Source organism: Daldinia caldariorum (genome assembly GCF_022478825.1).
Source record: "Daldinia caldariorum strain CBS 122874 unplaced genomic scaffold F4812scaffold_5, whole genome shotgun sequence".
NCBI lineage: Eukaryota > Fungi > Ascomycota > Sordariomycetes > Xylariales > Hypoxylaceae > Daldinia > Daldinia caldariorum.
The window spans coordinates 487,755-513,068 of record NW_025953041.1 but is presented as its reverse complement, the minus strand read 5'-3'; the positions used below and the strand labels follow the sequence as shown (position 1 = coordinate 513,068).

Sequence of the window (25,314 nt, the reverse complement as noted above, 5' to 3'; positions counted from 1 at the left end):
GTGTACAGTACCTAAAGGTAGGTAGCTGGATAGGCCATCAGCCACAGCTTCGTCTTCCGACCCTTGAGCCTTTAGTGTAAGCCGGTTTCCTGTTTCCTTGCTCTTGAGATATCCACGTAGATCATCCCCCATGCAAACCAGAACTCCACAAATGCGTAGGATTGCCCGGACAAACGGTTATCTTAATCTTAACGTCTGATTTAACAGTCAACCGGTTACGATGCGAATAAAAACTCCTCACAATGTAAGATGTGAAGGGGTCCAAACCGGGTCCAATCGCCAAGGTTCACTTTGAAGAAAAAGAGAAAAAAAACTGTTGCCATCCATGTAGAAAACGCCAAATATTAGAATGTCAACGTCGGTCTATCCTTCTGAAGCCTGTCGTGTATTCGGAACCCTTCGTGTCATGATGCATCATTTCGCCGTCGTGTCGTGTCGTCTAGTCTTTATAATGCCAGTTGAAAAACAAATATTTACCGTCCAACGCGTTGAAAGGTAGAATTCAGCCATGCTCCAGTTAACTCCAACTTCCATCATTGCTCCGAGATGGTTCCAGCTCGCCTGGTAAGGCACATTCCATAGCCTCGAGATCAAGCTGTTTGAGAAACGTGTAGATAGTCGAATGACCGTAATACGCCAGACACCGCTTGCTGAATGCATAGATGCGTCAAAAGGTGAAGAAAAAAGGAGCTGAAAATATGTCTGCCACACAGACAGCGAAATATAGCAGCCAAATGCAATAGAGGGTTTCCCATCCCTCTTTTAGAAAAAAAAAATCTAGGAGTAGTTCCCTAGTTAGATATGAACGTGGCAGCGTCCTAGGCGAGAAAGCCGGTCTGCAACTCTTCTAGAAAGTCGTCTAGGAAGATGATGCTGAACTGGTTCCCGTACTTCTTTATGAACTTCGGGTCTGTCCAAGCGGATGAGAGAGGTCGCTTCCATGTTACCAACTCAAGTTTCCATCCTTTTTCGAGAGCGCGAATAGCATATTGCAAGAACCCCCCGGAAAACTCGGCTTCGGCTGCGTCTCCGGTGGCCAACACCATTGTACCAGGGTGTGACATGTTGTCCCACATGCTGTCCATCATGTTTAGATGAAGGTTCTCGTCCACACCTTGCTCTCCGTTCCGTACTTCGTATGTGAAGTCGTCAGAAATCTCGCCTATTTCGTCGGGACGTTCGGTTGGAGTTCGACCTCTCCCCTTTGTTTTGTTTGGCGAGATCTTCCGCTTTCGAACACGACTAAAGACATTCATCTTATAGTTCAACTGCTCTGCCTCCAAGAAGTACGCTGGCCAGGACGCCCGGGGGTTATTGCTTGCTACGCCGTAAATAGATCCAGCCAGCACTCTCTTCTGCACATCCCTTGCTCGTTCCATCACAAGTGCCAACGTTTTGAATGAGAATGGAGGTATGCTTATCTTGCGGGTAAGTGGGATTTGCTTGGAAAGTTTATAACTCTCGCAGAAACCAATGAAAATGTTAGACATGTCCACAAAAATATGCACATTAGTCTCAGCTTCTAAAGGCGAACCAGTATGGTGGACATCAGTGCAACGCCTTAGCTTCGCGTAGAAATGTTCACGCATAATTTCAAGCGGTGATTGAGGAACTGGTTGAATATCCGGGTACAAGGTATTAGGGGAACACAGCCCCGAGTATTGGAGCATGTAACGCAGCTGGTTGGCGACATGTTCATCTTCTCCGGGAGACTTCACTCGTGAGATAGATGCCTCAAACAAATCCAAATACTGGGATGACCCAGCCGAGCCGTCAGCTCCCCGAACCGGCGATTTTTCATTGTGGTACCACGCGTCTATCTTATGAACACTTGAGCAGGCTACGAGAGATTCATTGGCAATTTGCCCTTCGGGCGTCTTAGGAGGCGAATCGTTTGGTAGAGGCCCCAAGGATTCGAATATGTCTGAAAGGCGTAGTAACTTGGGGGACGGGCTAGAAGTAGGGCTGGCACCTATCTGTAGAGATACTTGAGGCCGTGTCTCCAATGTCGGCTTGACACGGCTGGGCGTGTAAGGAGTGGTAAGGGACGGCTCGTAAGAGACAGTCCGAGAGATGTAATATTCGGGTATTTTAGTAGAGTCGTCAGAATCCAATCCGATATCAAAATTGAAGGTTCCAGTGCTTGAATCAGGCGTAGATGACATGGCAGTAGAAGCCTCCTCTGATGGAGTGAATACTGAGCTACTAGTCTCATGATCGACGGAAGAAATGGAAATATCCTCGGTCTGAGCAGGAGAATTAAGTGTAATTGAGAAGACATCGCAAAGGCCATCCCCAAGGCGAGGTAATGATCGTTTCTTAACAACACGCGAGCCATTTGGCCCTGGTCGTTGGGGAGTTGCTTTCATGATTGAGGGCGTCCTTGATCGACTGAGATCTTGATCATGCATGATGTCAAGGGTCATTATCAAAACGATGTAAGGTTATCATATAAAGAGATGGGTTGTAGGTTCCAGTAACCGGTAAGTTGATTGTGAATACAGAAGTGAAATTCTGTCAAACGTTAGTGGTGTGCAATGTGTTGAAAGTCCAAATAAAGTGATTAACAGATGAGAATGGGAAGTTGGGTTGGGCGGCAAGGGGGGAGAAGATGTTGACGTGCAGCCATACAAGCACGAAATCTCAAGTAACAATAAGCAGGTAAATTTATTCCGAAATAACTAGTCGGTATTACAGAAAATGTAACGAGATATGAGGGGATACTCAGGATTTGGATGGAAAAGCTGGGTTGACTTACAAGATAATGATATTGGTTGATTGCAGTACCTGGATGAGTTGACAAGCTCTGTCGGTTCGTCCATTCTGCAGTAGAAAGGTTTTGTCGGGGGAAAATAGTGCAAGAACCAAAGATAAGGCAACCGGAAGACTTTCGATAAAACGGGAAGCGGTGCTCAAAATTGGTTGTGGTGTTTTATTTTTTATTTTTTATTTTTTTTTGGATTTTGGATTAGAAGTCACGATTTCATGGTGGAATGAATGACGAAGTTTTGGGGGGGGCGTTGAGGCGCTGTTACCGGCTAAGAACTAACTTAGGTAGGTTAGGTTAGGTAGGCACATTGATGAGTTGTGTACATGAGGTAGCTTACATGTACCTACTTGAAGTGGCTGGAGTTGGCAGAGTTAGCCTCAATAGTACTAGTGTATGTAATGTTCCACGCGATAAGGTGCTCCACCAGGCGGCAAGTTTCCACCTTCAGGCCTCAAAGACTAATAAAGTACTGAGTCACGTGCCTTTATTCATTAGAGAGCCTTCCCTTGTATTTACAGAGGTACTATGTAGAATGTTTCGATAACTCTGGGCTTTTCAGCTTCTACCTACCTACCAGGTACCTAGCCTACCAGGTATGGTTCTAAGTATCGCCTTTTGCAGTGACTATAAAGTGCTAAACTTTGAAGTACCTCAGGTAATTTGTTGACAATCACCTCTTTTTGAGATTTTGAGATAAAATCATAAGTTCGACGTAATTCTCGACAACGTTCCAACTCAAACTATATGTAATACGTCCATATCATAAACGATCTCTTTATGATATTTTAGAGTTTCTTTTGGGGGATACTTTTAGTACTTTTGGTAGTTTCGCAATGTTCCTGGTCCCGGTATATATGCATTGAACAGCCGGGTCTACCGCAGGACTTTATTGAGGAACAACCTTTGTAAGGCCGAGCTAAGAGCTGCGTGTTTTTGATTAATGAACAACTAAAATTTACTATGAACAGCTCCTCGTACAATATAATTTCGTAAAAATGCCATATAGAAATACACCACGAATTTTAGACTTGGGTAACATTTGCATCTGCCCCCCCAAGAGCGCGGCAGCGCGGCCAGAAACGACAACCCCGCATATTGGAACGGTCGCATCTTTACTGTACAACATACCTTAGGTACCTACCTCTATGTAATACGTTTCTAATGTGGTCCGTACCTGTCCTCGACAGTTTTTGTTCTTTCCCCGCCTTAGTTTGCAAGACAGCAAGGACAAGTTTTGCAAGGAGTTGCCTCCTCAGCCCCTCTGCCCCTGTATTTAAAGCTATGAATTAGTCATGGCGGCAAACCAGCCGGACCAGTCACACTTCCAGTTAGCCGTTAGCCATCGTATTAGACGGTAGCTAGTACGGCTGGTACGGTGAGAGACGGACCCAACGGAGAGGAATCGCCTGCACTAGCCAGCTAGCTCCAAAAAACCATCTGATCGACAAGCTTTACTTTGGGTACCTCTTTTCAACTTTTGACTCTGGTCGGTCGAATTCACCCTCGACCCTCCTCCCACTTTTAAAGAGAGAGCTAGCCAAACTGGGTCATTCATAGATGCTATTCTTCCAAATTCGAAATCGGAATCTCTCTCTCCCATTTCATTGATATTCAATATTCACAGAAAGAAAAAAAATTAACCAACTTCTCAAAAGTACCTATAGTTAATCCATTTGAAGGGGGGTTAGAACAACGGATACATTATCCTCGTGTCTCGGCAAAGTTATAACTTACTATGCGCACAGTTTCATCCGAATACACTCGCTCGCTTTTCCTCGTCTGATACCTCGTCTAATATATCTCTTGCCTTAAAGGCAACGTCTTAAAATACCAATCTCGAATGCGCATGTATCTATCCGACGAAGTTCCTGTAATCGCCTATATAGAGCTTCTATATTGATAGAATACTCCGCTTCATTCAAGTGTAGCATAGTCTCCAACGACTTCCCGACCGTCTAAACTACCACCTTACCTACCTTACCTACCTAGGTGCCTAATAATATATCCCACGAGTTACGTCTAAAATCAAATCAAGTCCAGTCGTCAACAGCTCTTCGCATATCATGACTTGATCGCCTACCATATTGTCCGACGTCTCTGATGCTCCCGCAATTTATCATTCGATTCGAATCTAGTTTCCACATCTAGGCCTAGTTACTATTTGTTGTGACGGAACTTGTGTTAGGTGATACAATAGCCACCCGAAAATCGAACGTCGGTTCTACTTCAGTTATAACAGATGCAGTCGAAATGGACAACTTCTTCGGCAACCAGCTCTCCCAAGAGGAGCTGCAGCGCCGCCATTCCCTGCAGCGCAACCAGAGACGTCTCGTTTCAGCTTCAATAAACCAGGCCTCCCAGCAGGCGCAATATGGCCCTGTCACGGCCGCAAACCCGGACCCGTCCTTGGTAGGTACAGATACCCTCGATGACATTATCTGTAGCAATTCTCAAGAGCTACAACGGCGACGAAGCCTGCCACAGCAATATCAAGGACAGATGCCCCAAGTGGATACCGATCGAAGGATGTCGATGATGGAATTCGGTAGCGACGACGACTCCTTTAGGGATTATCAGTTTGGGGTTATGCCAAATTCAGCTGGCGCTATGAACAACGGCTATCCTACTCTTAACACTAACATAGCCCTTCAGGGAACTTCGGGTTTTACTTCACCTCCTATGCTAGCTGATGACTTTTCGTCACTCTCTTCTGATATGGTAGGGAATATGATTGCCTTCTCTAATATGAACATGGACCCGATGGGCGCGGACCCGTCCATGAACATGTTCCCACCTGGAACTGCCCTGTCTACCCCATTTCAACCAAATTCTATGGATGGCTTGCAGGCAGAATTCAGCATGGATTTGTCAAATGAGAACGGCGCCCTTGGTGCTGTCGCTAACAACCCTGGTGGCGTCATGTCCGTCGACACTGGCGAAGATAGCATTATGACTACTTCTCCGCAGTTCTCTCCTACCAGCCAACATAACCCTCAGGCAAATCTTGATATGGACGCTACCATGACCGAGTTTCAACCCGGTATTTCGCCGCAGCCTGTATCACAGGTTCAGTCCCAAAACCTCGTATCTTCCACGCCCTCGTATGAGTCGCCCATCGCAACTACGACGGAAACGACTCCAGAGAGCGCGGCCCCTCCTCAGCCGTCTATTCCAGCCGTCATGAATCCTCAACCCCCCAAAGAGAAAACTATTTATTCCAAAAGCGGTTTCGATATGCTGAGAGCCCTCTGGCTTGTGGCTACGCGGAAAAATCCTCAGGTTAATCTCGGTGCCGTCGACATGTCCTGTGCTTTTGTCGTCTGCGATGTTACAATGAACGATTGTCCAATCATATACGTCTCGGACAATTTTCAGAACCTGACTGGCTATAGCCAGCACGAGATTGTTGGCCAGAATTGTCGGTTTCTGCAGGCCCCGGATGGCAAGGTCGAAGCGGGTACGAAACGAGAGTTTGTCGATAATGGAGCTGTCTATAACTTGAAGCAAAAGATTGCAGAGGGTAAGGAAGTACAACAGAGTTTAATTAACTACCGGAAAGGAGGCAAGCCCTTTTTGAATTTACTAACCATGATCCCTATCCCATGGGACACCTCCGAGATCAGGTATATCATTGGGTTCCAGATTGACCTAGTAGAATGCCCCGACGCCATCGCCTCACACCAAGGTCCGGGAACCATGAAGGTTAACTACAAGCACAGTGATATCGGGCAGTACATTTGGACACCGCCATCTTCCAGCCAGTGGGAACCAGAGAACGGACAGACGTTGGGACTCGACGACGTGTCTACGCTGTTACAGCAATTCAACCCCAAAGGAGCCGTCTCTGATTGGCACCGGCAGTCCTGGGACAAGATGCTTCTAGAGAATGCCGATGATGTCGTTCACGTTTTATCCTTGAAGGGACTATTTCTCTACCTTTCACCATCTTGTAAACGCATACTCGAGTACGACGCTACTGAGCTCGTTGGGAGCTCCATCTCGTCCATATCCCATCCTTCCGATATCGTTCCGGTAACCCGAGAGCTCAAAGACGCTACAAATGGAAGTTCGGTAAACATAGTATTCCGTATACGAAGAAAGCAGAGTGGCTACACATGGTTCGAAAGTCATGGCTCACTATTCGTAGAGCAAGGAAAAGGCCGAAAGTGCATAATCCTGGTTGGACGGAAACGCCCTGTTTTTGCGCTTAGTCGGCGGGAGCTAGAATTAAACGGCGGCATAGGCGACAGCGAGTTGTGGACAAAGCTCTCTACCTCTGGAATGTTTCTATTCGTATCCGCAAACGTCAGGTCTCTATTGGATTTGCAACCAGAAAACCTTGTGGGCACTAGCATCCAGGAGCTGATGCGCAAGGAATCCCGTGCGGAGTTTGGGCGTTCGATCGAAAAAGCTAGAAGAGGACGCATAGTCACATGCAAGCATGAGGTACAAAATCGCCGCGGCCAGGTTTTACAAGCCCATACCATCATGTACCCAGGCGATGCGTGCAAGGGACAGAAACCGACCTTTTTGCTTGCCCAGACGAAGTTAGTTAAGGCCTCTTCTCGGGCAATCGGACCGGCTGCGTCCGCTCTGTCTAATAGACCGGGTTCTGTAGGCCATTCGTCTACAGAACCGAAGTCCATGTCCAGCTTTGCCGTGGCACAAGGTGGTCAACCTTCAGATGACCAACGCCATGGTCTCCTCTCTGCTGCTGCAGGTGGCGCCATGGCTCCTGGTAACCAAGACAAAGCTCTTGCATCAGATGATAATATTTTTGACGAGCTCAAAACCACGAGATGTACTAGCTGGCAGTATGAATTGCGGCAGATGGAGAAAGTAAACCGGGTTCTAGCTGAGGAGCTTCACGGCCTTCTTTCTAACAAAAAGAAACGCAAGCGTAGAAAGGGAGTTGGGAACTTCGTCCGAGATTGTGCTAATTGTCATACTCGCAACACGCCCGAATGGCGGAGAGGCCCGAGCGGTCAAAGAGACCTGTGTAACAGCTGCGGCCTTAGGTGGGCAAAGCAGGTTGGTGAAACCCCTTTACATAGTCCTATATACGAATTACTTACATGTAGCAGACGGGCAGGGTCTCTCCGCGGAATTCATCCCGTGGTGGCAACGGCGATGCGACGAGTAAGAAGTCTAATTCCCCCGTACATTCTTCTCCACTACAGCGAGAAATGCCTGCGAGCGAGATGAGCGTCGTTGAGCAGCCTTCGGAAACAGACACGGGCGTAACGGTAAATAGGTCATCGGGCTCGAACGTGGTTCCTAGTACTGGTAGTATAAGTACGACGCCATCAGGCTCGCGGGGCTATTCGATGCCTCCGCCGAGCTTATCCCTCCTTGGGGGCGGTGTCGTTGGCAGCGAAATGACAGCTATCCAAGAAGAACGGGAGGTCAGCATGTAATAGCGGTTTCTATTGGTTTTTTTTTTTTTTTTCGTCAATCTCGGTTCACTTTCTCTTTTGATCCAAATCACGGCTGTGCAGAGATACCATATCACACTTCTTATATTTTTATCTTCTCTCTCGCTCTACTTTCTCAAGCGGCAAAATCGGATGCAAGTGTTAGATAGACGGATTTGGAGGCTTCTGCAGAGATACCTGCCCTTGATGGGCTATTATGGAAGAGGCGGGATGCATAAACGCGGCGTCGGCTGTCCTCGGTTTGTGCTTTTATTGCTATTTTATTCTTCTCTCGACTTGGTGGGTTGTTGAAGACTGTTGTGCCCTAACCTAGGTAGTTTATGGGGGCTGTACATCCGTTCCTATGTGGAAGGGTACATCTAAGGGCTATCAGCGGGTTAAGTTTCGAAAGATGGCTAGGTTGGTGGATGAATGGGAGTCGGCTGGTCGGATTGGTACGAAACGATGGGGAAAACTGGCACGAGAATTATATGCTGTTAGGTTTGGCTCGGAAATCTGGCTGGGAATATACGGTTGCATTGGTGGAGCACGGGTATGACAGGGCAAAAGCCTCATGTATCTCGTTCTGCCTTGTTCGCACGACGGATTGCTATTAGTCCACCGCGCGCTTTGCTATGTTGAGACGACGTACACGAATATTAAGAACATTTTTTGACATGGACATAGACCGCTTGCAGAAGTAACCTCATGCTAAGGTTGTCGTGTCATTTGAGGTTAAAGTAAAGATAATATCGCCCGGACCGCCACCGCGCACGGCGAGCAATGAGCACATAGTAGGACGTAGGCATACTACCCCATAATAGGTAGCGTAGTATAGTAAGCCATTACTTCAAAGGCGCTTTCGTCCTGTTTAATTTAGTAGCTCCCCCACGTGTTACAACCAACATGCTATAAATGGTAGTCGGCATCACAGATCTTTGGGGGCTGAGTGCTTGCGTCCGGAATAGTTGCCCAACGGCATAGTTATCAATCTAGCAACGGGCTTTGCCTCGCGGCTTTATCTCCGTTCTTGTCTCCTGGGTAGCAGCGGAAGCGAGCAGGTAAGGCAGGGCAAGGCTACGTCTATGTATGTATGAGGTATGTATGTATGTATGTAAGATGAGTTTGGAGGGGTTACATTGCTTTACATTGGTGCCTCGTTTCGTCATTGCGGGGACGCCGGGGATAGGTATTGTCGAGAGCTGCTCGTCGTTATAGATGTGGCTAGCTATCCGACCTGCTTACAATGATGCCTTGCCGCCAACAGCGTATCAAGTATACCAGGTAGGTTAGGTAGGTAGGCAGCCTTATTTGTGCGGCACGGAAGTCAATTACATGTCAACCAACAACACATGCAATCGTCGTCGCTACCTTAGACCTCATACCTCACGGATCGAACGGCAGCTGAAGACCGAGGCACGGCTCCAGGTCCATCTCCAGATTCAGGAGATCACACTTACTACCTAAGGTGGATGGGTAGGTACCTAGGTAAGAAGTACCAAAGGTTAAATAAATACAGCAGGTGTCTAGATTCGGGTACTTCATTCGACAAGCTTTCGCACAGCCTACCTACTAACCTCAACTTAGGTAGGGGTTCAGATCTCTCGACCATCCGTTGCGAGCCGTCGGCCATATAAGCACGTTACATTGTGCTGCCGCCTCACCTGCACGTAAGAACGCGCTGCGCCGTACCAAGAACACTCGACTGCCGGAGTAGCTCCAATATATGAATGATAGCAACGCCTCGCCTACTTACCTGCCTTGGAGGTAAAGAGCACGTTGTTCCCCTATGTATGCGCGGGTATGATATATCTAAATATATAAACCAAGCGGTTGTATCATCAGTCTTGTTATTTCCCTGTATCACGCGCCGGACACATTACTACTACCTGATATCTTCCGGGCCACCAGCCGGCCACAAGGTTCGGTTTCTGGTGCGGCGCAGCAACACCTCATCTGATTTCTTGATCTCGGCTTTCCTGATGCCTGCTAGTAAAAGTAGTACCTAGTAGTAGATACCTCCTACCTGTACCTACCTAGCTAAGCCGAGTGCCTACGTTAGGTAGGTGTTGTACCGAGTATCTAGGTAACCTATCACATTTTAAGGAGAGGCGAGCAGCAAATGCACATTAGGAGAATGGGATTTGGGTTATTTACCCCTGGCGGCTCTACAATATTGTATGTATGTGCATCACTCACGTACTTGTATTGTACAATACCACACTATATTTTATGTAAAACGGGGGAGTAAAACCAAGGCGGCCCCTTCTCGGATGGGACCGTTGTATGTAGATCTTGATTTTTCCTGGGCGAGTTTAACTATTTTTTTTTTTTCGTTGTTTTGTTTCCTTGTGTATAAGTTACGTTAAACATTATGTACCTCCTAAGGTACGATTCGACCTTGCAGCAGTCAACAAATAGGCATTAGATGTTTCCGCTATTTTACGTGTCTGATACATACAATACACGACATAAAGCCAGCCAGCCCATTACATCCTATATATAGCTCGAGTTGTTGATTTAAGGTCGACCGCCATGCAGGTCAGGTCTATCCGTGCCAGTCCATCCGTACTAACGACGATGATCCCCCATATAGATACACCTCATAACAGGTATACTATGCTACTACATACGTAGTAGTGAACGCTATTTTATGAATTAATTGTGGAGGAGCAGATAATACCCGATGAGCCAAGTCCAACATTACATGGGGTGCTGCCACCTTTACCGCTGGAGGATCAAAAAGGGCCTCGTAAAAAGACTAATAGCAGCAGCGAACCCCAGATCTCGCCCCGTGCGGACTCGGTGAGAAGCTAAACCCCTCCCCCTGACGATAGCTCCACCAACTAATCCGTATTCTTTTTCAAACAACCCCAGAGCCAAATCCTGAGGAGAAAGAAGAAATGAAGTCAATATGAGATAGGTAGCTGCATACCGGTTTAGGTGAGTTGTACGATTCTGTTCGCACAACTGATTACCAGCTTAGAAGGTCGCTGCTCGCCCCTTGCCGTTCTTGGGTCCATTGCTATGTAGATTGTATTAAGCGAAGTCCAAAAGAAACCCCGGGTTATAACATAGGATGTACCTTAGGTATCAGGTACCTACCTAACCTAACCTAACCTAGGTTAAGGTCTTGTATTTAGAGGTAACAATAGGGCCGTTGTTAAGTCATCTCATTTTACATGTAACACCGCGACGCGAGAAAAGAGCCTGAATACAATATCGAAAACAGGTACCTATACCTAATCTAGTATAATCTCTTCAATGTTAATAAAACACTGAGTTCATGTTCGTCCTGTATGGTATATCTGGCGGAATGTCTTTTACAAAGAGGTAGCTAATTGTGATAATATTAACATACTACGGCGAAAGTCTACCATGACAACTAATAAGCCTATAATCCGCAAGGCGTCTTATAAATCCGCAACTGAAGCACAGTTATGAATGTATAGAAGAGAAGTGTTTAAATGTTCAATATTGGGCGATATTGGTTACGACCAATTTTCCCTATAACGCTCAATCCTAAAAATCCATTGCGCCTCCTGGGAATATCCTCCGCATCATGTCCTTTAATGATGATATTATTAGAGTACTGGTACCATAACTCAAACGCCGTTTAGTATGCAAATGCTTTGTGATGATTCCGCCTGCTTGATAGCATATCTAATGCTCAAGCATCGCCTGCAATGCTCCATTCTTCCTCGTACCAGCCCAGAGTCCCTGATCTGTATCGCGAAGTTTTTCTAAACCGAACTCCTTTGACGCCGATTATCGATCAATGCATTATATTTCCAACCATAACTCGTCCGATCTTGTCGTTAATGATCTGTGAAGTGGATAGGCGAAATTTGGCGCCGGGCTTGACGCCTCTGATATTGGCGATACGATATCGTTGAAATTCAGGAGAGTGTTGTTATCATCAGGGTCTAAGGCCGACGGTGGTGGTATGTCCGATAATAACACCGCCTGCGCACTGACGGCCGATCGCGCATCATCTTCCTCCTCTGAAGCTCGCGTCCACCAACGTTCCATAGACTGCCGAGGCCCTTGGTACCACCACTGATGTTCAAACCCGTTGTCTACCGTCATCATAGCTGTCGATAGCGACTCAAGCTCCCTAACTTTATCCGCGTCCTCGCCGCTAGGCCGCTCCGAAGCAAGGGGGATTGTCGTAGGGCGATTTTGAAACGGTAGGTCCCTGCGGCCGTCCTCGTCCTCATCCTCGTCGTCCTCGTCCTCGACATTCTCCGGGTCTCCTGTAAAAGGCCATGCATATGAAGACCATGGCAGCTCTTCCTCACCAAGGCGGAATTGACTGGGTACTGCGGGTAATTCTTTCGACGATTGATCTTCCACCTTCTGTGAACACTGCGGAAATAAAGAGGCCGATACATGAGGAATATCCCACGGACTGTCGCTGAACAGCGGTGGCGCTGACCTTCCTCTTTCTCCTCGAGATTCACCCAGCGAGTTCCGCCTTGGCCGAGGCCTTACCTGGTCGTGAGGCTGATGGCCATTTTGACCTCGAGAACGTCCGGGCTCTCGGGTTTGTATATGATTATGTTGACGATGATGTCGACTTGGGTGCTCTCGGCTCCGTTGCTGGAGCGATTCCGGGGGCCCTAAGAAATTCGCATTCGGCGGTGGTACTTGGCGAGGAAAGTTACCAGAATCCCTCGCATTCTTCAAATTGCGAGACATGTAAGTCATTGAATGCATTTGTGGGGTGTGTCGTTCAGACCAAGACACGCCAAAGGCGAGCTGTACAAAAACCTGCGGCTTGGGGATATTGCTACGCTCGTTGCGTATTGCCTTGTTCCGATTGTGATCCATATTGCTAGGTATTAGCCTCCGCAATGTAGGGACAGGAGGGAAATAATAAGAGAGGGCGGCTCTTAATAAAGAGGTATACTACCACTTTGGCTGACAAGGGTTGATTGGGATTCGATGAGAAACAAACCTGGAGCACAGCTGCAATTACGCTACTTGTCTCCAGGATTATAACGGATGAGCCGCTAGAAGCGTGCCAAGGCCCTCAACGCGAGACGCTCGAAAAGGGCAGTTGGGTGCAACCAAAGATACCAAAAATACTTCAAATTGTGTTAGGTACTTTCCCACCCGTTAGCAGTGGAGATTGTTCCTCTGTTATGCGACAACCTCTAGTTAGGTATGTAACAGGAGGAACTCAGATGATCTGAGTAGGTGCGAGGTGGAGTGATATAATATAATAGGCCTCAGGTAAGAATCCAAAAAAGAATCCAGGAGAGAGTCCAGGTTCGACTAATCCGCTAGGAGTACCTAGCCCGGCGGCGAAACGAACGGTTTAAGGGCGGTGGCGTACAATAAGAAAGAGATTGAGAAGCATAACTAAAGGTAACTATACGAATTGCAAGGTGCAAGTTTGCAAAGTGACAACCCTGCTGTTAAAAGTCTAGTCGAATTGCGTGTAAGTCGTGGGTGGCTAAGTGTTGAGGTAGGGTCGTAGTGTAGAGAAGTGTCCGAAGTATGTAGCAGTGCGCAGGTAGTTAATGTATAAGCAAGAAGACGACAAATAGAATCGGAGAATGAGAATAATTAATCAGTTAGTAACCTGATGAAGAAGGGTGGAACAACGAGATGATTTGCTGCATCCGCTGCGGGTTGGCCCAAATGAACGAGCTCATTGGCAAAGCTTAACAGCACGAACAGCGGTGTCCCAGGCATGGTCAAAGCATCTGTATTGTACGACGGTCAGTACGACGGTTAGATGGCTTGTTGTATGGCGAAGCGATCCCCAGATGTGCTTCCCTCCTTGATTTTCTGCCCCCCACCCGTACTGTGGCATAAGTAGTGCACACTGTACATTTTGTTGCAAACCCGAAGATAGGTAATGAAGCACATACCAGCCGTGTACATTGTTTGATTGCTGGATGGCCCGGATGCCAGAGGTATGTTAGGGTGCAATACCAGGTACCTAGCATACCTGGTAGTATGTTCAGTTCCATTCCCCAGCCAAAAAGAAAATACTAGAAGATCCCTAGTCAGAACCCTTGACTGACAGCTTGTGGGTGCGAGAATGGGTAAGTCTGAAGGAGGAGGAACCCTGCAACCATGTCTATCATTTGGTCTATCATTCTGTCAATATTTTGACAATTGATGGAGAACCCGATCGCGCATAAAACTTGAGTACACAGTCAGGAAATCTCGACTCGACGATAGAATTTGAATAGATTTGTCTTGGCATTTCCCCCTTAACTAGGGACCTTGGTAATATGAAGCTATTTCCCTTGGATCGTAAATGAGGTGCTGTTCTGATCAGCGGGTTCTACAGCGGGTTCTACAACCGAGCTACATCACGACGGTTCGTGGACTAGCTACCTAACGTTTAGTAGCGCACTGGGCCGCCAAGACGGTAACTGACATAGGTAGCAGGATGGCATACAAGATAGGTAGTACCTAATACAGTGCTGATGCCAAATGCTGGTGTCGGTGTCGATGTCGATGTTGATGCCGATGCTGTACGACTACATGCCTAATAATACGCACCGCGTCCACAGATATTTACCTAGGTAGGTAGGTACCTTAGGTAGGTTAGGTACTTACCTATGGTAGGAGGGCACTTATGACGTTTCTTTTGCTCGCTTCTACTACTAATTCGGCCGATTCCCCTAAATAGAATCATGGTAAGACGGGATCTGGGAATACTTCTTTATCGTAAGCAACTTCAGGTGGATAAATGAGTACCTAGGTACTTTATCTGTATGTATCGAACCCTAGTTCATCTTCAGGATATTACCGATGACGAGGTACGATGACGCTTGGAAATGCTTGAACGTGTAATAAAACTGTACCTCACGAAATAGGAGAGCATTCAATAGTTGTATTGCATGAAATATCGGGGATACATTTTGCAGAGAATGCGGAGATTGAACAAGGAAAGGTGTAATTTGCTATTGCTCATGTACCTGATCGTAAACATTAAGTTATGTACCTCCAATAGGTATGGCGTACATGCCTCCTGTAAATGCATAGCCTTCTGTGGAACGTTGTTCTGGAAATAGAAACATGCTGGTTCCGACCCGACTTGCTTGCATTTACACCTATGTACCTCGTAGGTACCTACACCTTAGGTAGGTACGTTCATAAGATATCAATTGCCTTACATAAATCAAACCAACTCCTCCAACGCTAAGGGCTTTATTGTCTAACTTCCAATGCCAACTCTAATAACGTGAATTGCATAAGATTGTTTCATCTTGCAAGCGGGGAACAAATTGATGTTTCGAATAGAACGGAAACGAGAAAGAAACACAAAAGTGCCTGCCTAACCTCGAAAGCGTATAGATGCCCCAGCCACTCATTGCGGCGGTATGTGGCTCTTCTTCCCGGCGGATCCAATATTCTGCCAATCCCCCTTATTATGTTAGGTTAGGTTAGGTACGTTTCTAGTAAAATGGAAGCTCATACGAGGAACGCATAGACAAGCATTCGTCAATCTCAAATATTTGGTAATTGGCAATACCTATGATCTAATTTAGTCGCGAAAGGAAGCCTTCTAGAAACTTATTCGTTTCTATCTATTCTTTTGAAAATCGACTGCGCCGTCTAAACTACCGCTAAGCTGCCTACCTAAGTAAACTAAATCATGTGGATATATGTTCAGAAATATCCAAAAAGCCCAAAATATACACTAAACTCCAATAATCCCAATTAATCCCAATAAACTCCTAACTAATCCAAATCGTCCTCCTATTTCCAGACAGCTTTTTTTTTTTCTTTTTTTTTTCTTTTTTTTGCTAAACCCGTCTCTCCGCGGCCGGTAGTGTTAGATCGACATCAGCCTTCCTGTCCTCGAGTTCGTGTTCATCCCAGAAGCGCGTTGCTTGATCTCTACCTTTGATCATGCCATAGATATCGAAGGGATCAATGAAAGTGACCAAAATGTTCCTTTCTTGCTTGTATCCCGGTCCCATGATCTCCGTCACATTATCCTTAGCAAGGTAGACCTTGGTGGAGTTAGGAAGCCAGCGGCGCGGATGGCGGACGTTCAATAGTACGCTATTGCACAGCATGAGCGTCGCTTCGAACACGTAAAAGAACCACTCATACCGAACGACTGGACTTAGGGTCGAGAAGTCGAAGTTCGGGTCCGCATAGTCGACGCTGGTAGAGCCGAAGTACTCCACCGTTCTATAGATGCACCTGACCATGATGATGGCTGTACTGATATAGAGCGTTAGGAGTGCTTGGTTTACCTTGGCATGGTCGATGCCATTTCGTCGGCACTTCGCGTGGAATGTGCCGGCAAGCGCGGCGAGAAGCGAGACAACCACGAGCTGCAATATCAGCGAAGCTTTTAACAGGGCCTCGCCCATCTGTTGCTTTTCCTCCGGCAATGACCTATTAGCCATATAGGCAATTCCGTTTCCGTTTAGCGCCTCAACTACCATAGAGATAGCCGCGAAGGTCGTCAGTACTCGTCCGGGATGGATTGGAGAGTAATAGGGGACGAAGTAAAGGATGCGGCCGAGGATGTAGTAGTTGCAGAGCTCGTATAGCGGCCTAGTACATGGGTTAGAAATGGTTCGTTTTTTACGAAGAACGTTGGGTAAGTTCAACCTACGGTGCGAAATAAATAAGACATTGACTAGCGATATAGTAGGCGAGGTTCGTATAATCGAAAGCCCCTAGCTCCCTTACGATAAAACCGGAGGCGAAGAGAAGCGCGCATAAAATATATAAACCGGTAAGCCTCCAGCTCTTATAATGACTGATTCATATCGTTAAAAAAAAAACTATGTTGGTCGACAACACGGATACTATTCTCAAGGGCACTTACATTGCTTGCCAGAGGTGAGCTCCACCGCTAGCTAGAAAAGCAACAGCGAAAAACACCGGTGCCCCCTTGTTCGGAGCGTATATATAAAAACTGCCGTCGACGTATTTCCCGTCTTCCATATTGGCTAATGGATGAGGAGCCTCGTTTGAGGATGTATAGGTTAGGTAGGTACGTAAGGCACGTTCAAGTGTGATTAACTTAATAATTAACCATTGTCGTTATTCGTCCTATTGATCGACTCAAGCTGCATTCGCAATGAAGAACTTACGCAACCTCGACAGTCGTCCATGATGTCTCCTTATATATAAGGTAATCATCTCTTGGGTAAACCTTCTAGAAATATACTTTATCTGCCTTGTTTTCCTTGTATGTGAAGCAATCCTAGCCCCATTGACAAGACCCGGCCAATCGCATTACTTACAGGAATACGGCGTATGCTTCGTCTGTAAATAAAAAAGCGAAGTAAAACCTTAGCGTTACCACTAATAAGCTTCAATGCTATATATTTTTCACCAGCCAGTTTACCAGTACTGACTTCTTACTGCGTAGCTCCGGGCGGCTGGACTCAGCCTACAGCTATGCTTACCCACACTAGTCATTAATTTCTTTCATTCGTACTGAAGGGGATATGACATCCGGCCAGGAAGGCAGAATTGAGATTCTGTTTTTTCAAAGTGCATGTTAAGGCTCTGTCAGTCTGTATAATGCCAGGAATGCATTGTGGCAGTGCTCACCTAGAGAAGAGCAACGAATCAAAAGCGTTTGCGAAATACGCGGGGTGAAGAGATGAGCAGTTGTGGCGCAATACGCCGTATCGATTAGCAGCCAATTGAGATTACCTAATGTATTGTACCTGACAAAGCTTGGGACCTTAGGTACCTGTAGGTGGTACCTAACCTACGTAGATGTAGATGTCGTCACCAATGCATTCCATTCATTCAGCCGGGTAAGCGGCTCCATATGGTCTCATGCTTCTTGAGCTCTCGTTTGAACACAATAAACCTTAATTATCTTTCTTATTTCAAATTTCAGATTTCACATGTACCCACTCTTGACTTTTTGTTATATATCGAAACAGAGAGTCAAACGAGGTATCCGAACTGAAGGATGTCTAAACTAGATAAACTACCTGACAAGCTTGATAAGGAAAAGCTGAAGAAAGCCTTCGACCTCTCTCATTTCGACTTCAATGCAATCATACGTGGTGTACAATTGACACTCGTCGGTGGTATGTCCTGTTCATATGCTAGTTAAGGGATTCTATTCTCCCTACTGAGTTGTTAACATTTGTTCTATAGCTCATCGAGCCTTACAAAATCCTGCTATATTCACGAACGAGCACTATAAGCAAGCTGCTATAGCCGTCGGTGCTGGTATCGCCATTCGTATAGCTATTGCTGTTCCTGTAAGGGTCCAAATATCTAAATATACCTACTCGATTAGACTTATAAGTGACAATTTTAAATACTAGATCATCGGGATCAAGGTTCTTCTCGCCTTCCTCTCTCTGATATTCGATCTCGACAAAGCCACGTGGGACGATACTCTGGTAAACGGTCTTGACTTGATCGCCAACCATGTCCTTCAAGTTCCTCTTTTTCTCATGACCCTCATGAGGTATATCACGCCGACATTAGACAACATGTACGTCGTTATCCCCTCGTAACTACTATGGCTTGTACTTATTTAACTCCTCTCTGGTTGGCAGGTTCATGGACTCGTTACGATGGGTAGATACGACATATGTTCAGAAGCATAAGCACGAGAATCCCGATACGCTCCGTGACATGTACTATCCGAATCTCAGCAAGCTAAAGCATATGGATGGAAGCACGCAGTCGGGAAGCACCGCCGAAGCAATCACCATGTTTATATGGAAATTTACGCGAAAGGCCCTAATTTCCCTAGCCGTATTCGCTCTATCATACGTCCCATATATTGGTCGGTTCGTGCTCCCGTCAGCCAGTTTCTATACGTTTCACAAGGCAGTTGGCCTAGGACCGGCAGCAGTTATCTTCGGCACGGGTATTTTACTCCCGAGGCGCTACCTCGTCATTTTTCTGCAGACTTATTTCGCTTCGCGGAGCCTGATGCGAGAATTGCTCGAGCCGTACTTTGCCCGTATTTACTTCACCAAGGAGCAGAAGCGGAATTGGTTCAGGAGCCGCGAAGGATTGCTCTTCGGGTTCGGTATCGGCTTCTATACGCTCCTCAGGGTCCCGCTACTGGGCGTGTTGATATATGGCATTGCCGAAGCGTCGACGGCGTACCTCATCACCAAGATCACAGACCCTCCGCCGCCACCGAATGTGTCCCGTTCGGAAATGCAGGAATTTGTGGCGAGCCAACAAGTCTGGAAGAACAAGCACGAGTTCCTGAACCTGCCATTAGCGAACTTGGACGCTGTACATGGTGATAAGCCGCCATCATACGAGGAGTCGCAAAAGCAGGAACGCAAGAAAGAACTATGATTTTGCAGTCGTATCGATTGTCTACCACGATCCGTTGATTGTGGGAAGCAGTTATCGTTTCGTAACTAAATCGACTGCGAATTAAAATTCGTTTATCATTGAAATGTGTCCAAGATATTCGTACTAAGCGCTTTATAGTTACTTGGATCGGGTGAGCTAGGGGAATAGCAAGATAAGATATAAAGCCGCGTTCATATGCGAATTACGTTTCCCGGAGATGTTCCCCGTTATCCATTATTCGACAACATACGCAATTTGTTCAGAACTCCCCTTATCAAACTTATCAAACGGGTAGATGGGGTGCATACACCTGCAGCTCCGCTTGTTGACCTAGATATTTGATAGGCACCTAGGTATTTAGACTCATGATAAGAAGATTCCCAAGTGGGGGTGTGAATAACAGGTACATGTACTTCTAGTTGGAGGTCTTGATACGCCAAACTTACACTATATGTACCGAGGTAGGTAATACTATTAGACATATCTACGCTTGCTATCACCAACATGACGCAGGCTTCTTCTCGTTGTGATAGGCGCCTCTCCGCAGACCATGATGCGGGGTACATCTAAGTAGATCCCAGTATAAGCTGTATAGGTCCCTAGATACCTTATATAGTTTGATGTAAGTCTTGATACGATAGGACCTCTTCATGCCAATTACCAATACCTATCCTTGATGTAGCTGAGAGATAACTTCGGTGGATGCCATCATTATTATCATACTTGGAAGTTATATCAAATATCAAAATACTAGAAAGTCGCAATGGGAAAGACCGGAATTCGTACTGTTGGCAAGGTGAGCCGCGACAAGCCAGCAACAGAACAGACAAACATCCATGTAAGTAAAACGAGGTAGATTTCTAATATTTATACATGTAAACTAATATCGTATCAAGAACAGATGGCATCCTGATAGTATGAGCCCAAGATGAATAACACTATTGGGAGCTTACTTGCTAATGTATGTGTAGTTCCATTCGCCGGCTCTATCAAGGATGGAGAAACGGTAAAGATCGAATGCCTTGACTGGTAAGCATAGACGTTTACTATAAATCACGTCCTCGAGCACTAACAATAGCCATAGGACAGGAGGTCAAATTGGAAATAACGACAGCGCAGATGATATCCGCAATGTTGATCTGACCAGGGTTCATTACCTTACAGGCCCTTTTGAGGTCGAAGGTGCCCAGCCGGGCGATATCCTGCTAGTTGAAATCATGGACGTCCAGCCGTTCCAAGACCAGCCGTGGGGGTTCACTGGCATCTTCCACAAGGACAACGGGGGAGGGTTCCTCGACGAGATCTACCCGTCGGCCGCGAAGGCGATATGGGACTTCGAAGGCATCTTCGCGACGTCGCGCCACATCCCGCACGTCAAGTTCGCGGGCATCATTCACCCGGGCATCCTCGGCTGCGCGCCTTCGGCCGAGGTCCTGAACACCTGGAACAAGCGTGAGGGCGAGCTTATCGCGGCCAACAAGCTCGAGAGAGACGTCGCCTTGCCGCCCGAATCGAAGAGCGTGCACGCAGGCGCGGCGGACGCGACGATCAAGGAGAAAGTTGGCAGGGAAGGTGCTAGGACGATCCCGGGGCGGCCGGAGCACGGCGGGAACTGTGATATCAAGAACTTAAGCAGAGGTTCGAAAGTTTACCTCCCGGTTCACGTCCCCGGCGCGAAGTTCAGCGTCGGAGATTTGCATTTCTCCCGTGAGTTGGACTTCTTGATGTCGTTACTATACCTGGACAAGTTGAAAGTGCTGATTTGAAACTAGAGGGCGACGGCGAGATCTCTTTCTGCGGAGCGATAGAGATGGCCGGTGTTATCACGATCAACTTCAAAGTCATTAAGAACGGAGTAGCGGATCTGGGTCTCAAGTCGCCCATCTATCTACCCGGACCCGTAGAGCCACAGTTCGGACCGGGCCGCCATATTTACTTTGAAGGCTTTTCGGTGGATGAGCATGGTAAACAACACTATATGGACGTTGCAGTTGCTTATAGACAGACAACCCTGCGTAAGTAAAACGAGAAAATGGGCATGCGTAGGCAGGCTATCAAATAACTAACAGGACACAGGATGTATCGAATATCTCCGCCGGTTCGGATATGACGACTACCAGATCTACTTATTGCTATCGTCGGCGCCTATCCAGGGCCATGTAGCTGGCATTGTGGACATACCAAACGCGTGCACTACGTTGGGTTTGCCTGTCGATATTTTCGACTTTGACATTATGCCCACCGGGCCGGCCAAGGTGTTAGATATGGGCAGTTGTGCCTTTGAAACAGGCGTGGCGAAGGGCGAAGTTACTGCTGGAGGTAAGAATAGCGAGCGAAGCTTTGGTGGAGGATTAACGTATAAGACATCTTGAGCTGAAAATAGCTGAAAAGGTGAAGGAAGCCATATTCAGGTTGAATGCATCTTCATTAAACTACACTATTCTTTATACTAGTTATGCCGAGTATACATTTTATACATAGGTACCTTGTAGGTGGGTCGGTAGGATGCATTAGCCCTTCTTACTGGTTGCATGAGCGTCTAAGCTTAATAGGCAGATAGACCAATCAAATTAATGGAGCTTTGGTATATGGAGTCAGATGAGATATTGGGATCGGGAAACTCCACTATACCCAGTCTCCCATCTCCACCGCTTTCGGTGTCACACATACAGTGTCGCACATCCATATGGATATTGGCGGATATGGCCCATATATCGTACTACATAGTACGTATGCACAATACCAAAGTGCCTTAAAGTGCTCCGTACACGCCATAATTCCTGAGGTCTCTTGTGGCGCGGGGAAGGTACCGTTCGATGTCTGTCGTGCATTTTTGTGTACATTTGCTGCATATTACAAACGACTCCGTCCGAATGCAGCAGCCCTCGGCTCTCTCTCTCTTGCATACCTTAGTTTCTTCTCCCTTTTTCTCTCTTACCATTCTCATCTAATCAATCACTTAAAGGTTCTGCTTAAATAAACAATTAAGCATGGAACCGCGTTTGAGAAAGGGCGTAGCGTTTGAGGATATAATGACTTTTTGGATAAACCGTTTGATCTTTTAATATAGCTTTTTGGAATCTTCCCATTTCTTCCTCTTTTTTTCTATGAGGTGCCTACTAACCTGGGTCATTTTTCTTTCCCCTCCCCCTTTTTTAAAAAAACCAGCTCACCGTCTTTTCATCCTATAATCCAACCAAACCATCCATCCACACGACCCACGACCCATCCTCAACCCCGCGAACCCTCGCGTTCTCGCGTCCTTGCACACCTTGCACGCCATGACCTAGACGTCATATCGTCTGGTTTTTCCGGGAGTTTCATTCATCCATATCCATAGCGTGCACAACGAAAGCACGGACACGTCACTCTACTTATAGCCTGAGATGTGACCATCATGGCTGAAGACCCAAAGTTTCCACTTAGTAAACCAGACATGCCGCGGCCCCGTAGAGCCATTACCGAACCCATCGCCAGACCCTCTTCTCCTGCATCATCTTCTGCACCAGCACCAGCTCCGGGATCAGCATCAACTGCATCTCAATCCGACGAGCTGGTCGAGACTCTTTATAGCCACCCTTCCGTCAAGATAATATCATTTACCTCCACCCAAAGTAATTCTTTTGGTTCGCGTCCCTCTTCTTCCCATGAAGATCGACCGGGTACCCTACCAGCATCATCGCGACTAGAAAGAACTCTTGCTGTTGGTAAGGTTTACCGCACTTGGCCCTACAGATCGTCTACACAACCTTAACTTTACCCCTTTAGCTAATCTTAAATCTTGTTAAAAAAAAGGTCCATTCCGCATATACCGTGCCCCCGGGTCCGTGGCTTTTCTCAGCTGTGGCTCTGCCCTTCAGCCCATCCTCCCGAAAAGTCAATGCTGGTGCATTGACGAGGATAATAGCAGATTCGTCTTACAGATCCGACGACCTCAATACTGGAGAATCGAGCTTCCAATCCTAACCCCCGACGATCAGGATCGCGCATTATTACTAAAACAAGTTTTGGATAAAACATTGTCATTTGAAAAGACGCATTGTCCATTTAAGAGGAGCTTTACTGTAGAAATACCTGAAGATCCGCATACGCCGATCAAGAAGAAGGCCTGGACGCCGGAAGGGAAGAATTTAATATCGTCGCCTTTTTCCGACTCCTCCCCGCAATCATCGCCGACTGCCAGACTGTATATGGATAGGCGTTCCAGTACTTTAAGCGACATATCCCTTTTCAGGGATGATCTCGGAACTCATTCGCCCCGTGATTTATCACAATATAACTATCGGCCAGAATCTAGACAGTTAATGTCCGAGTCGGAAGAGTCGACAGCTACCGAGGAGAAAGAAAATAGTAGTCTACCTAAAAAATTAGATCTAGGGGCACTAAAGGCTCTTCAGGAAGGTGGCCAATCTTTGGCTTCCAACTTTGGTCCTGTGTTAGATCTAGCAAATATCCCGTGGGATATTGTTAAGGATAACGTGGTTTCGTATAATACGAGGCAGTCAATATCAGGACAAAGCGACATTAGCCCTACCAGTACAAGTCAAAATCAGCGCGCCATACGAACTCAAGAGGAGGCGGCAACCTCAGCCGTGCGAGACGCTGAACAGTTATTAGGCCCGACAGACTTTCCTAGTATCTTGACGCAACCTCGAACATCACAAGCTGTCGATTTCGAAAAGTGGGAGTCGACGCTGGAAGAAAACCCCGCTACTAGCAATAAAATGGAGAAAGCCACAGGTAAAGAGGTTGACGAAGGTCCTTCATCGTTTGAGGGATCCGGTCGTATCGCACCCCTTAATCTAAAGAAGAAGCGGATGAGCCGGATGTTAGCTGGTCGTACATATACGGCTCCTCCACAGGTGACTACTGTGTCTTCGATCCCTTCAAGGTCAAGACGATCATCAAGCGTTACGAAACCCCGTCCTCTGCCGCATTCTCGTATTTTAGAATCGGATGAAAGTTCTCCTGCCGGGTCAAGCGACTCATTTCATAGTGTACAGTCATGGAATTTACCAGCCAACCCGCTCCCTCCGTCGCCGCCATCATCACGCCCAGTCACGCCTTCTCAGTCTGAATTTCCTCATCCACACGATCCTCATCCACGCGATGATATCGTTGTTCCTAGCCAGTCTCCGCATCAAGGGGATAACCCAGCGTATACAAATACGCCGGAGACGGATAGGACGTTTAATACAAGCTCTACAGAGGCCAAAGACCATGCTAACGAACCAGCCTCGCCCATCCAGCGTCCTCCAACCGAGAGGAGGGACAGCCATGTGACTATTGCCGAATCTTCCAAGGAATCGCATGCGTCCGGCGTCGAAGAGAAACCACAGATCCGGCCACGACCACGGCCTCATAGTTTATCTATGAGCCGACGAGCGCTGTCGCCGCTTCCCCCTCCCGCTAACTTTTTCTCGCCTCCTTCCAGGCAAACCCCTCAGAGTCGTTTTGATACTGTCCGTCGACTACCGGGCACCATTATAAATAAGACGGTGGAGCTTATCCTGAGCCCGCCCACTTTTCTCGTAAATATTATGTTGAAAGTTGCCGCTAGAATCCTCGCCGGTGAGTGGCGAGGTCTTTTCTTCGGCATCGGTGAAGGAGGTGAGAAGATCCCGGTCCAGTGGGACTACTCCGATGACGACTTGAGCGATTGGAGCGACGACGAAGACTCCTACATTTCGGCAAGAAATAAACAGAAAAACAGCAGCAGCAACAATAGCAGCAACAGCATCTCACAATCAGAGGACAGCCGCTGGGAGGTTGACTAGTGAGAGAAGAAACGACAGGCTGCATTGCAATTTTATGTACTATAGCATCGGTTTTTTTTGTTTC

At 46.9% G+C, this 25,314-nt stretch overlaps 7 protein-coding genes across 7 annotated transcripts; 4 read left to right on the top strand and 3 right to left on the bottom strand.

Moving 5' to 3' along the window:
* Nucleotides 1–108: 108 nt before the first annotated feature.
* Nucleotides 109–2,808, bottom strand: F4812DRAFT_322956 (uncharacterized protein). The gene is made up of 2 exons (XM_047931472.1): nt 2,759–2,808; nt 109–2,514 (listed from the first exon to the last, which is right to left on the bottom strand). Exon 2 carries the CDS (start codon nt 2,424–2,426, stop codon nt 819–821), a length of 1,608 nt encoding a protein of 535 aa, XP_047791538.1. The 5' UTR covers nt 2,427–2,514; nt 2,759–2,808; the 3' UTR covers nt 109–818.
* A 2,212-nt stretch (nt 2,809–5,020) lies between these two features.
* F4812DRAFT_457762 (PAS domain-containing protein) lies at nt 5,021–8,187 on the top strand (the record flags this gene model as incomplete). Its single annotated transcript, XM_047937232.1, has 2 exons — nt 5,021–7,801; nt 7,855–8,187. 2 exons carry the CDS (start codon nt 5,021–5,023, stop codon nt 8,185–8,187), a joined length of 3,114 nt encoding a protein of 1,037 aa, XP_047791537.1.
* Nucleotides 8,188–11,967: 3,780 nt separating this feature from the next.
* F4812DRAFT_457761 (uncharacterized protein) lies at nt 11,968–13,017 on the bottom strand (the record flags this gene model as incomplete). Its single annotated transcript, XM_047937231.1, has 1 exon — nt 11,968–13,017. One exon carries the CDS (start codon nt 13,015–13,017, stop codon nt 11,968–11,970), a length of 1,050 nt encoding a protein of 349 aa, XP_047791536.1.
* A 2,640-nt stretch (nt 13,018–15,657) lies between these two features.
* On the bottom strand, nt 15,658–17,402 carry F4812DRAFT_322763 (uncharacterized protein). Its single transcript, XM_047931469.1, has 3 exons — nt 17,003–17,402; nt 16,787–16,933; nt 15,658–16,725 (listed from the first exon to the last, which is right to left on the bottom strand). The coding sequence occupies exons 1-3, from the start codon at nt 17,119–17,121 to the stop codon at nt 15,960–15,962; spliced, it is 1,032 nt and encodes a 343-aa protein (XP_047791535.1). The 5' UTR covers nt 17,122–17,402; the 3' UTR covers nt 15,658–15,959.
* A 496-nt stretch (nt 17,403–17,898) lies between these two features.
* Nucleotides 17,899–19,794, top strand: F4812DRAFT_322562 (transmembrane protein UsgS). The gene is made up of 4 exons (XM_047931467.1): nt 17,899–18,230; nt 18,301–18,407; nt 18,474–18,646; nt 18,711–19,794. The coding sequence occupies exons 1-4, from the start codon at nt 18,110–18,112 to the stop codon at nt 19,471–19,473; spliced, it is 1,164 nt and encodes a 387-aa protein (XP_047791534.1). The 5' UTR covers nt 17,899–18,109; the 3' UTR covers nt 19,474–19,794.
* Nucleotides 19,795–20,236: 442 nt separating this feature from the next.
* Nucleotides 20,237–21,845, top strand: F4812DRAFT_457758 (formamidase; the record flags this gene model as incomplete). The annotated part of the gene is made up of 6 exons (XM_047937230.1): nt 20,237–20,311; nt 20,370–20,388; nt 20,445–20,502; nt 20,558–21,180; nt 21,246–21,488; nt 21,550–21,845. 6 exons carry the CDS (start codon nt 20,237–20,239, stop codon nt 21,843–21,845), a joined length of 1,314 nt encoding a protein of 437 aa, XP_047791533.1.
* An 817-nt stretch (nt 21,846–22,662) lies between these two features.
* F4812DRAFT_322674 (inheritance of peroxisomes protein 1-domain-containing protein) lies at nt 22,663–25,308 on the top strand. Its single transcript, XM_047931468.1, has 2 exons — nt 22,663–23,180; nt 23,269–25,308. The coding sequence occupies exons 1-2, from the start codon at nt 22,871–22,873 to the stop codon at nt 25,248–25,250; spliced, it is 2,292 nt and encodes a 763-aa protein (XP_047791532.1). The 5' UTR covers nt 22,663–22,870; the 3' UTR covers nt 25,251–25,308.
* Nucleotides 25,309–25,314: the final 6 nt, after the last annotated feature.